At 40.2% G+C, this 13,147-nt stretch overlaps 1 protein-coding gene across 3 annotated transcripts; it reads left to right on the forward strand.

Annotated features, from left to right (window-relative positions):
* The first annotated feature begins 634 nt into the window (after positions 1-634).
* Positions 635-10,179, forward strand: UBE2J2 (ubiquitin conjugating enzyme E2 J2). Of its 3 annotated transcripts, none has more exons than XM_075027255.1 (7): positions 635-829; positions 2,647-2,777; positions 2,998-3,038; positions 3,884-3,986; positions 4,100-4,238; positions 4,733-4,813; positions 6,738-10,179. In XM_075027255.1, exons 2-7 carry the CDS (start codon positions 2,647-2,649, stop codon positions 7,020-7,022), a joined length of 780 nt encoding a protein of 259 aa, XP_074883356.1. In that variant the 5' UTR covers positions 635-829; the 3' UTR covers positions 7,023-10,179. The 3 variants fall into 3 exon arrangements, with proteins under 3 accessions (XP_074883356.1, XP_074883358.1, XP_074883357.1); XM_075027256.1 differs by lacking the exon at positions 635-829 and adding an exon at positions 836-1,091; XM_075027257.1 differs by lacking the exons at positions 2,998-3,038; positions 3,884-3,986.
* The last annotated feature ends 2,968 nt before the right edge of the window (positions 10,180-13,147 follow it).

The following is a 13,147-nucleotide window of genomic DNA, read 5'->3' on the forward strand; positions in this document are numbered from 1 at the left end:
TACTTTTATGGGCCTACCGGTGGAATCCTGGAGCAAAAAATATTGTCCGTGTACTGAATGACTGAAAATGAGTTTGGATTTATCCATTTTAGGAACACTGGGAATTTGACGAAAAGATTCAGGAGACTTGCAGCAAAAAACCGCATACAACCCATTCTTTTTTCAGGAAAGGCAAAACCAAGACAATCCCGGGGTACCTCCCAAATACAATCTTATGCAAAGCCGTAATAATCGAGCGGCGACGTCGAAGCACACCGGACTTTCGTTATCGCTACTTTTTTTTCCTCGCGGTTGACCTTCTGCCTTGACAACGCCACCGCTCCCCGACGCCCTTCCTAACGGCGCGGCCTGCCCATCGCCCTCCCGGGGCCTGGAACCAGCCTCACCCACGGCAAAGGGCCCCCCCTGGGCGGGAACCGGAGGGCTGCAGCCCGGGAAACGCGCCAGCTTCAGGTCACCGTGTCCCGAGAGCACCTGGCAGGACCACCCCTTCCCCAGCTCCCTCGGGCCGCCATGGCGGATGAGAAGGGGAAGGCGGAAGCGGAAGTCACGTGAGCTGGGCGTGAGGCACCGGCGGCCCGGAAGTGGGGCGGCTCCTTCCCGGAAGGAGACGCCAGCACTGCGTTGGCCCCGCCTCCCCGCGCCGCCATCTTGGCTAGGAGCCGCGGTCGCGCCGCAGCGGGGAGGCGCGGGGGTCGCGGCCCTGCCCTGCCCTCTTTTCCTCTTCGCGGCGCTCCCTTCTCTCTCCTCCCCTCCCTCGCTTGAGCCTCCGGCTGCGGGCAGGTGGGGCCGTCCTCGGCGGTGGAGGGGCCTGCTCTAGCAGGGAGAGGTGAGCGGGGCCTGGGCCGGCGGGGCGAGCCCATGAGGGAGCTGAAGGAGCAGGGAGGGCTGGACCGGCTGCCTCCCTCCCTTCCCCGGCCTGACGGGGACCTGTGGTGGGCAGCCGGTTCGCTGTAGGCTGGTGAGCTCCCCGGTTGTCGCCTCTTGCTCCTTCTTCGCTCGCTGCCCGTCTCCTCAGGCACGGAGCGGCCGCCGGCAGGGCCGGGGTCACGCTTACCCGCAGAAAGAGGCGCTGGCTGTCGTTCCACAAGGCAGGTGTGGGGGCCTGGGGGGCCTGGGGGGCCGGGGACCTGTGGTGCCCTTGTCTTAGTTCCCTGATCCACCCTGCCGGGCTGGGAGCAGGGCTTGGGCGCATCATGGCTGTCTAAACACTGTCCGGTTGCTTTCTTGCTGGCTTCTGGTAAATTGGATTGTCGAGATGGGAAAAGGGGTTTGCGGGCAACGTTCTGTTAATGTGGCCGTTTATTTTCCGCGTTTAAGATACGAATGTCCCTTCGGATAAGGCTTTGAGGGGTTGTTAAATTCCCAATAACTGTACTTAGTGCTGTAAAATAATTCAGCGTGTTTTTGCAGTCCGCAGTGAGCGGCGCTATTGCAGGACTTCAGAACAAGTAATTGTGCTAAATTAAAAAGCTGTGATTTAATCTCTGTTTTGAAGTCAAAGCTGACTTCTTTGGAGAAGAATTCTTAATTTTGTGATTTCAAGAGGTGTGACTTAAAAACACGTGTGGCTTCATTCAAGAAAAAATGGTGTATGATTCAAACGATTTACAGTAATTCTGAAAAAAGCCAGGTTAAATGCCTGTATTTTGAGGAGGGTTTGAATATTTGGCCACATACACTTGTTGCTTATGGTTTAAATATTATTTCTTTATTGTACTCGGCTATCTGTTCGAAGTAAAGGAATAGAAAGGGTTATAGGAATGTATGTGTCAAATGCTGCTGTCATATTGCAAGCATTGTCTTATCTCTTTATACAAGCTGTTTGTAAAATCTTTCCTTTTTGTTCTTGCTTGAATTTCCATGTATAAAGCTAAGTAACTTGCTAAATTTATCGGGGGAAAGGGAGTTAAATTGCAGTTGTTAATCGGCACATGTTCTGTAGGTACATTGTAAGGGCTGATGCTTTCTTTGTCTTGTAAGCAGCTTGGAATTTCCTTTCTTCACACTGACTTGTCTCATTTTGGATGAGGTCTTTGTTTATCTGGAAGAGAATAATCTGGCTCAGAGGTTTCCTTCCGTAAATTCAACTGACTCTTAAGCAGGCAGCAGATTAAAGTTAAAATCCTTCACCTGAAAGTCAGTAATAAGGTTATTGTGGTTTTTTGTTTGGTACTTATTTCAAATAACTGGATGTGTAGAAATACGGAACGAATTTAAATTGTGGGCAAATTTACATAATAGATACTCAAACTGAATAGGGAAATTAATTAGTCAAAAAGAATAAGCCTTTTAAAACAGTGTCATAATGATGTGTGTGCAGCCTAAACGCAGGACTGGTTATTAAGAGTTCAAGTGGGTTCTACAGTGCAGTATATTTTCATGGTGGCAATTCACTGTGGTATTTAAACAGCAGTGTTCTGGAAGGATTGTTTTCCCATTTTGACAATATACAGAGTCTTTTAGGAGTCTGTGTTAGTTAAGATTTTTGCATGGTTCTTGCCACTTAAAAGTTACGGTAATTTAAGTTATATTTTAAAAAAATATTCTGTAAAGTAGATTTTTGCAAAAATCTGGAACATAGTAGCTCTGTGTCTATTAAGATTGTATTGAGATTGTATTTATATATTTTTTTTAAAAAACTAGATGAGCAACAACAGTAATAAGAGAGCACCAACAACAGCAACGCAGAGACTTAAACAAGACTACCTTCGAATTAAGAAAGATCCAGTGCCTTATATCTGTGCAGAGCCCCTCCCATCTAATATCCTTGAATGGTAAGAATTAGAATTAACTGTTCGCTTACTTGTGGAGAGAACAAGATTTTCCAGGTCATCAAGTCTGACTCCCTCATTCCTACAGATTGTATGGGAATCTTGGTTTTGGGAGGTGGAGTATGAAATTTTTGAAGTGATGTTCATCTTCATTTTTCTGGAGAAATTGATAGCTGATTGTGTGATGGCTTTCATTTTGTTTAAATTTCCTTCTTTGTCTTAGGCACTATGTTGTACGGGGACCTGAAATGACTCCCTATGAAGGTAAAAGTTAGCATGTAGCAAAAGCGTGCATGTGCTTTATGTTATGATTGGCATGCATGAGTAATTACATGCCTGTTTGAATGGGCAAAATATAAGTACTGTAAATAGCTCTAAAAACTGTTAGCACAGTTTCAAAGCTGTCTGTGACTTGTGTGATAGCTTGTTGAAAAAGAGGTAGTGGTACTGCTGTCTATTAATAATTTTTCTGTTATCAAGGATTCTAACAAAACCACATTTAGGTTAAACTGAAGGCAGATAACTTCCTACTAAGTAACTGCTAAAGGTCTTAGAGCAGATACCTCACTTTAGATAGTCTGTGACAGTCAAATATATATTTCAGAACATCCCATTTTGTTAACATATAAATGTTCTCAGTGAACTGAGACATATATTCTCTTTACGAATTTCTCTGGAGAAAGTGAGGAATGTAAAAGCCTTATTAATTTGTTGTAGTCACATATTATGCAATGTCTTCTGGAGCCTCTCAAAATCTTTTTGAAATTGGATTCTTCATAGGATTGTATTTGCAGTTAGCTGCGTTTCTGGAAAACTAACCCATTTGTATTTTATTAAATACACTTTGGCTGGTTTTCCTTAAATGTATTACAGACTTGACAACAGAACGTATTGTTTGTAATATGCATGTGAGAGAATTGCCTCCAAAGTAAATCTACTGCAGGTTTGGATTATTCTTGTGTTTTAGAGGCACGAGATCATGTGCTTGATCTCTTTAGTGTGAGGGGGAGAAGGAGGCAAGTGAAGGGTTTTATTTGGCCCATTTCGAGTAGCAGCTTAGGACTTCATCTTCATGCAAAATAAGTAATTCATCTCTTTATGTAATGCAGGTGGCTATTATCATGGGAAACTAATATTCCCCAGAGAATTTCCTTTTAAACCTCCTAGTATTTATATGATTACACCTAATGGAAGGTTTAAGTGTAATACAAGGTAAGGATTTTCTTCTAACACTTAAGCAATTAACACCATTTTAGTAATATCTATAATATGTAATAATTTTAATGGCAAAAATAAAACATGCTGCTTGTTTTATCCTTTTGAAGGTTGTGTCTTTCAATCACTGATTTCCACCCGGATACATGGAATCCAGCTTGGTCAGTCTCGACGATCTTGACAGGCCTTCTTAGTTTTATGGTGGAAAAGGGCCCCACACTGGGCAGCATAGAGACGTCAGAGTTCACAGTAAGCTCCAGACTGTGAGATACACCTTTTGTCAGCTTAGGGAATGTTGCATGTGACCTCAAAGTTAAAACAGCAGCAGCAGCTGGCATTTTGATATCTCAGAAATGAATATGTTGTTGCCTACTACAGATGATGGGCAGATGAATCAAGTCAATTTGAGGCCGTGTGGGGATGGGGAGGGGATTTCTTACAGAACTTAAAATCCCTTTTAGTAAACTGTATGATTAGGACTTTCTCCTTCCTTCCTCTTGAAGTGTCTGCCAAGCAGGCACACTAATACAGAACACTAATCTCATAAGATGAAGAATTGAGAACGTAACTTAAGTCTAGAAATGTCTGTTGTAGTGAATAATATTCACAAGTATGAAGTTTTAAATGTTAGAAACTAGTTGGCTAGTGGTTTGCACCATTCTTTTGGGAAATAATCAGATGTTGAATTAAAGTATATTAACTTCATTTATATGCAACTGCTGATAACTTTTGTTTCTCCGCAGAAAAGACAGCTAGCTGCACAAAGCTTAGCATTTAATTTAAAAGATAAAGTCTTCTGTGAGCTCTTCCCTGAAGTAGTGGAGGTAAGGGAATTAATCTGTGCAATAAATTTGTTTTCTGTAGTTCTTCAACTTCTCTGTATAGATCTGTAAACTAATTGTTTAGGACTTTTCCCAGACAGTAGCTACTTTTGTCAATCTTGGAATGCTTTCAAAAGGCACTTTTGCTATGTGTAAGAATTAAAAACTTGAATTGTGAAATGGAATTGTTTTTCTGCTGCACAAAGATCCATTGTATAGAGAATCAAATGTGCGTATTTAGGATTGGTATCATAGCCTTGACTGAGCTGCATATGCAGCAGACGTGGTTGTGGTCCCAATATTTTAGAATTGTATACTGTGTTTTCTTGAGTTTGTGTAGGACTAATCTTGGTGTATCTGGACTTGATCCATCAATATCCTAGGCTTTTTTTTTTTCTTAATTCTCCTTTAAGGTTAGAGACTTATATTCTTTCTACTTCTGAGAATGGGTTATATGTTTTTAGGGCATGTATCTTCTTTGCACAACACTAACTTTAGGTGTGTTGATACACAGTTTATGTTGTCATGTCTAGGTAACAGCTGAAGGATATAGAAATTTGCTTTTTATAAGGTTCTGAAAATGGTTACCCTTCAGCCAGAGAACAGTATATAGATGGTACAGGTTTAAGAAGGAAAGAAAAGAAAAAAAAGTATCTCGCTTTATTCAGACCTCTGGGATTCTCTAGCCAATTTCCACTGATGATACTTGGCTCTAAAAGTTCTCGCCTATTACAAATGAAGGATGCTCCTTTCTTCACTCCTGTCTCAAGATGGTTCCGTCCCTGTAACTTCTTACTGAAGAAACTCAGTTCTTTCAGCCTGCTGTTTAGACTTTGGGAGTTAATATTTTGCATACCATATGAATGGGAACAGTTTTCTGTTATGGACTCTTTTTTGTGACTCTGGAGTTACAATATTATGGTGCTGATGCTCATTGTGGTTTGGAATTCTAGGCATAGAATTTGTCAGGCAAACTGCTTTGGGTTGTACAAATTTCACCAAATGGCAAGTCTTAATTATTGCACAAAGAATACATGCTGTAGAAGAGTAGGGAAAAGATACAGGAGAGCCTTTTTCCAGCTGTTTTCTTAAGCTTGAGAGATGTTTGTTTTTGTTAGACATAACCTGAGGTCATAAATGCATGAGCCCAGCTAGTGAAGTAAACATTGTCTACAGACAGAAATGGCCTCTTTGGGCAGAGCGGTGAGTGCTTATGGAACTTCAGTTTTGATTCATCTATTATTATTCTTAAAGGTACTCACAAAGCTCTAGTTTAAAAACCATTCTCTCTCTTTGTCTCCTTTTGGGACAGCCTTTAGGAAAAGAAAAGTTTTATTTCCATTTCCTTTCTTTCTCACGCAGATAATTCTGAACTGAAGGTTTTAATTGCATTTTCTTATCAGTTACAGGAATGCCAGAGAATCAGAAATACTTTCTGCAGTACTGTTTTGCCAATACCTAAATTGTCAGGAAACTGAATACAGTAATAGATAACTGCTGTTGCATTCCAAGTACAGGCAGATTTTTAACATGTAATACTTGTAGTCCTAATCTTTCTAAGCTTCTATGATTGCTTTCTTCATTTTTTTTTTTAATGTCTTGCATTCAAAACAAGCTGGACATGCAAGAATTTCTCATTTCTGAAAAAAGGCTTCTCGGAAAATGTACATGTGAACTAAAAATAAACTTGGCGGAATGATTGTTAGTGTCAACTACTGAAGTAGGCCACTTGGGAAGAAGTTGGGGAGACTGTACAAATGTACGTAATGCAGTTAATTTAGTCTAAAAGATCTTTAACATGAAGAAGTGTACCATATCCTTTTCCGAAAAGTTATGTAAGAACTTGGGTTCTGAAATCTTTTCAAAACACTCAATAGCTTCACCACTTTCACTTCCAGCTATTCAGTTTTCTTTTTTCTTTCTCCAGGAGATTAAGCAAAAACAGAAAGCACAAGAAGAGCTCAATAACAGACCTCCATCCCTCCCTTTACCAGATGTTGTCCCTGATGGGGAAGCACACTACGGTCAGAATGGAATACCCCTTCTTAATGGGCATGTACCATTGGCACCTGCCAATCATCCAGGTCTCCAACAGGCCAATCGAAACCATGGACTTTTAGGTGGAGCTTTGGCGAACTTGTTTGTTATAGTTGGTTTTGCAGCCTTTGCCTACACAGTCAAGTATGTACTGAGAAGCATAGCGCAAGAATGAGGATAATAAAAGAAAACCAAGACCAAATTAGTGGTAGTTGCAGAATGAGTGGGACTCTTTGGGCATCTGACTCTAACACTGGGATAAATATTTGTTTTACCAAGTTGCAGGTAAAACAGTGGTTGGCTCATGGGTTATGTTTGGGAAATGGAGTAGCTTTGATTAGTCAGAAAACTAAAAGAAGTTCTGCTCGCAGATCCTCTTGTCCTTGCTACTATCTAGTAGTGGCTCACAAACAAGTCAAAGCATTATTGATGAGACGCTAACATTTCTAGTGCTTTGATTTTTATAGCAGTTCTCCATCTGTTATTTGAAATTTGAAAATCTTAAGCAAATAAGGCTTTTTACTTCATTGAACAATTTTTAAAATTTCACAATTTATGCATATCGTATTTTATTTTCATTAGGGAAGAGTCTGTACAGGTGTTGAGATGATTCAAGTAGAGATTTCATGTGGACTTGATAAGGGTTTGGTTAATGTGAACATTGATGCTACAGAAGATTGCTGGTTTCTTTTTTAAAATAGAAAACATCATTGCATATCTAGTCAATAGTGATTAGATGAGTGGGAAAATAACACCGTGTGTGTTAAATGTGTTGTCTAAATTGTCACAATGTCATTGAAGGTTTTATTTGGGCTACAAGAAGTGCAGCTGTCAGCCTTTAGGAATGATTAGCAAGAAGAAGCGTATGAATCAATCTTTAGTGGGGATACCCATATCCAGTATTGTTTTAGATTTGTTCACTTACAGATTTCCATTTTGGGAGATGTTCTATTTGAAAGCTGTAATACTTAATTTTGATCACAAGGTGCCACTGTTGAAAAAAATAATAAAACTGCACACACTGATGGAGAGTTGATTGTGTATTCAGAAAATCTTCTCCGGATTTCTTGGGCTTTGGTAAATGAAGTAACCTAGCCCTTGTGAAGATAAAAAGACAAATGATTCTGAATAACAAACCAGCTTCTTCAGTCAACTGAATTCATCTGAAGTGTCACTAGCTGAAGTAAACCCTTAAAATTAGTTCTGCTTGCTTACTTGATGATTTGCATAAACTCTTAAAAAAAGAAACACACCACCAAAAACTGAACTCCAAACCCTTCTAATTCGTCTGAGATCCTAGAAGCTTTTTGCTTTTAGGTGTAAGTTCATCACTTCCCCTACAGACGACTGATGACTGAAATACCGATGTTTGTTCATGGGATTACAGGACTGTGGATAAACACTAAAGCTCCTAGGGTAGTTCAAAAGTCTGTCTGCAATTACTTTTTAAACTCAGTTTGCTTGGTCCCCGTCCCCCCCCAGCTTAATTGTATCCAAATGCTTTGTTTCATCAGAGGCAAACTTAATGTGCCTTTCATAATTGACAGTGATGCCTAGTCATCTGGGGAAGAATGCACTCACTGTTAATGGTACAACAAACTGTCAAAGGTGATAGGGTAAAAAGCTCTGCATCTCACTTCATAGTCTTACTTCAAGTATTGTGAAGAGCCCAAATAAATATTACCTCATGTATTTAAGAATGTTTTCAAAACTGTTTTATTTTACCTTTCAGATTTCTTCTCTCTCTGCTTCTCCTTGTTATCTTGAATTGTAAGCGAAAATCTACTGTTAACCCATGAGCCATGCAGCTTAGAGCATCAATAAATGTGACCAATTCTCTGCAATAGGTAGGAATTACCAAAACTAGCAGAACAGCTCTATACTAAAGAAATCTTAAAGCAGTCCTTACTGAGGTAAGGAAGGGAAGGAGGAGATGGGGTGTGTGTGGATGGAATTTGGAAAAGGCTGGATTTTAAAATGTATTTATAAATCTTTGTTTTTTTTTTTATTTTGTGGTTTTACCAAATCTTATTTATAACTATTTTTTAATTTACCTCTTGTATGTGCTTAATCAGCTCTTGTAAAAAGAGAAGCACCAGTTGTATCTATCTAGAAACAATTATGTTCTGTTGGTCTGGGGTTGTTCTGGAAAGGAAGGGGGAGTGTCATGTCTTTCCTGCAGTGATAGGATTTTCAAGATTGCTTGTCAGACTGATTTTTTTTTTTTTTCTCAAAGCATATGGACCTGTAGCTGAGGCTGTTCTGCCTCATAGGTCTTAGTATCATTCAAACATTTTTGTGTTCTCGCAATGCCTTTTATTACCATTGACATCGCCTACAGACAGAAGCTTATAATTGGTTGTCTATGTTTATCTTCTTATCTTATGGAAGTTCATTTGTCCACGTAAATGAAGACAAAGGCAAGGAGACCTTGGGTATGGTGTGTTTGCATCCTTTGTGGAATGTACCTAACCAAGGTAAAAGAACTAGTAAAATCTGGAGATGTTGAATAAAAGGCATTTTATTATGTGACAAGAAGTTGGCCTTAAGCTACACCCAAGCATTTGAAGGTGGGTCTCTTGTTCTAAGTATGTGCCACAATTGGAAACAAAAAAACTTTGGTTAATCCCTGGACATGCTGCATTTTTTCTGAGGATTGGTTGTATTTAAAAAACAAAACTTCCAATTGCAGTTTCTCTTCAGTACCTTGGATTCAGAGAAAGACCTGACAGTCATTTCAGGTGCCATTTGTTGAAAGCTAGGAGCAATAGCTGACTGAACCCTCGCACCTATGGCTTACAAGATTTTGATACATCTCCTTGCTCCTTGCCTTTGGTAACGGAAGATTTATTCCCTTTTGTGTAGGTTTTACTGTTTTGTGTTTTTTAAAAGAATTTATAATAGTATGCAGTATCTGATCTTTTTGTTACCAAAGTCATTAGATGGAGTAAACCATTCTTTGCCATGCAAAAATATTATCATGCCCTGAAGCAGTGCATTACTTAATGTAATAAAACTAAAAGCTGTCCCTCAGTATATATTAGAACAAATGTCTGGCCCTTCACTTTCATGCTGCAATTTCATAGATTTCTGTAAGATTGTTATACGCAGGTGGTAGGGAGTTTTTTGCAGCTTGAATAGGAAGATGTCTCAGTGGTCACCTTTAAAGATCTCTTGATTTTTAAAATCTTGGATTTGTATGTAGTCATAACTTTTCTCCCCCTAAGATTTCGAGGTCGTGGAAGTTACCTTACTTCAAGCATGTACTGAGGAGTAGAAATGACTGCATTGTAAAGTTGTTTGTTCATAATAAACATTCATGATAAAATTTACACTTTGTGGGACTGTTTTTGGGAATCACTGGGAAGAAATCTAACTGGATATATATGGACTAGAAAACAAAAACTGCATCTCTCCCACCTCCAGATTTTTTTTTTACACCCCCCCGCCCCCCCCTTTAGCTTGATATCCCTTACATCTGTGGTAAAACACCTCCAGGGTGACCTACAGGTAGTAACTTCTTTTAGATTTTTTGTTTGATAATGCAGTTCCTCTACGGAGAGGTATTTGTTCTATAATGACATAAATGTCACAACTGTCATTGTAGTGCAGTAGTACCTGTTTTCAGCACCTACTCTGAGACACGTAGGAGCCACTGTAAGATGCTGTTTCACTGTTTTTGCCAACAGTGATGATGTCTCTGAAGAAAAAAAAAATACTGGAACCTTGCTACTAACTTGGCAGTTGCTGTTTGAGTACAGATTGACTTGGTTCTGCTGCTGTTCCCTTAACATCTGGATAGCTAGTTCTGTGATACCTAGACAGCTTCAGTTATCTATGTCTCATAGCTTCAGTTCTGTGTAAACCAGCGAATGTTATTCGGAGGCTGCCTTTGCTTTTGACTTGTAGAATTTGATTTTTGGACTGGCATTCCAGTTGTGTGTGTGGTTCCAAAACATAGTTGTTTGTAATAGCAATTGATGGAAGTGGGATTTTTTTTTTTTTGCTTGACTGACATCAGCCAGGGCTAAGCTGTGTCCTAATTTGTTTTATGAAATGATGCATTTTCCTTAAGAATGCTGGTATTTGCCTTTTTTACTTAGAACAGTACTTGTGCCTGGAGTTTGTTTGAACTCCATTGTTTAGACTTAGTGCTTTTCATTTGTCAGTTGCCCTGCTTCAGGGTTTTTTTAGTGCTTGTGTTAGTAAGGAATGAGTCAGATGAGGATAGCTGTGTTGCTGCATTTCAGATCCATGTAGTTACAGAGGATTCTTGCTGTGAGGATGTTGTTCTTCCCCTACCCTAGACAAATTCTGTAGGGGGAAAACCCCACCTTCTATTGTATTTGCACGAGTACTTGGCTTTGAAACTGATCATGGGTGTTGATAGTGTGTATCTAGCCGAGTATTAAATGGGAAATGCTCCCATATACAGAAGGCCAAAGAATTAAGATGCTTCTTGCCCATCTGATGGATTCTCCAACTTGCCTTAAATGTGTAAGCAGTCAGCAAGCGACGAGCTGTCTTTTCCTCAGAAGAGCAAGCTCATAATTTGTCATTAGAATTATTACCTTAAGCCCTGTGCTTCAGAAGGTATTTTTAATGTCTCTGAATAATTTCTGCTAATAATTTGTTGCCATTGGTGGCTTATAGTGCAACCCGGTCACGGGAAGACAAACAGTGTACAAGACAATACTTTTTCCGCTGCCTCGCCAAGGCCAGCTCTTACTTCTTAAAGCAGAAAAATAATGTTTTCAGTGGAAAAATCGCCTACATGGTAAAATAAAGCTTTGCCCTGACAGCGTTACTTCACACCTGGGTCCCTCCAAAGAGCCCACGGCAAGAGACACCTCAGGAATCACAGCAAGGGATTCCCTCTTTTGCCCAGCGTCTCTGTCTTTCCGTGGATCTGCCACGAGATGGCGTCGCGATCCCGCGTGGGTCACGATCCTGAGCGGTCGCCCCCCGGGAAACTTCATATTTAAACCTAAGGGATCTATCATGGGAGTACCCTAGACCTTTATCTGCTATGAAGCAGAGGTGGGTGTGTGTGTCAGTGAAGGGTAATGTGCCTTCCACTGCACTGGCTTAAAAAAAATCACCATCTGTACCAAGGCTTAGGAATTGTTCGATATATCTACAATGGGGGACTCTGGGAAAATCCTAGCTTTTGACCTTTTGTCCTTTGGATATTATTCTTAACATATTTAGGTAAGATCTGTCTTGAGTAAAAGGCGAATTGCATAAGTAGAGATTGAAAGATCAAACTGCTTATTTCTTGCTTGACTCTTCAGTTTCCTCTCTAGCTTTACACACAGTTCTTACAGTGTTTGCAAACACTGTGTTTGGGTTCTTACACACTGTTTTGAAATGTAAATGTGGCTTCTTATAATATCTTCCCTACTTAAAAGTTTTCCTCATGCAGAATTGATATTGTTACAGTCTTACCTATTCCCGTTATTGCTGCAATGGTGCTAAGCTCAGAGAAGAAACTGTCTTTTCAGTCACTTTGAGATCTTTGCTGTGCTATGAAGTGCAACATTGGCTTATTCCTATTTTTTTGCAAATGGATTTTGAATGTTGTTCATGCATTGGCAAGACTCGTGCTTTGGAACTGCTGCGACTCGGATGTGAGAACAGCAGCAGCAAGGTGTGCAATTTGCTATAGATAATACAGATGCTGAATTGAAGGTTGGAAGAGAGGTAGCAACTGTGCTGACACTTGTTTCAGCCCAACACAGGGAAAAGTATGCAGTCAGGAGTTAGCTACAGTCAGGAGTTAGCTACAGTCAGTTTGTCCTACTGGGCCATCAAGTAACTTTGCCTTGTGCTTGCAAACATAGTAAGGATTTGTTTCCCCCAAATCTGAGGATATAGTCTTGGGATTTGGCCTTGGGATGGGAAGGGAGATGTTGCAGGCAGACAGTTGCAGCCTGCATCAGCAGCCCAAAAAAGCAGTTGCCCTGTTCCAGCCTTGAATGTCATTTCTTGCCATGGTGTGTGGATCTGTCAAGCTGTTTAGCTGCAATATGACAGATTGTCCTATTAATGTGTCATCAAGTGCACTTTTACAAATTCATGGCTTGTCTACAACTAACCTGAAAAAAAGAGGCTTAAGTATGAGAAGGCGCCAAAGAAAGTTAAATATTATTAACAAATAAAGTCTGCCACGTAGTTTTGATGGAATGTGAGCTAGTTGGGGGAGGGGTGATACACTGTTAACTATTTAGCTTCTGTGTAACTTCCCTTCTTATTCTCTTCTCTTTCCCAAACTCCATTTCTCTCAAATGATGCTGTAAA

Source organism: Buteo buteo, chromosome 5 (assembly GCF_964188355.1).
Source record: "Buteo buteo chromosome 5, bButBut1.hap1.1, whole genome shotgun sequence".
Taxonomy (NCBI): domain Eukaryota; kingdom Metazoa; phylum Chordata; class Aves; order Accipitriformes; family Accipitridae; genus Buteo; species Buteo buteo.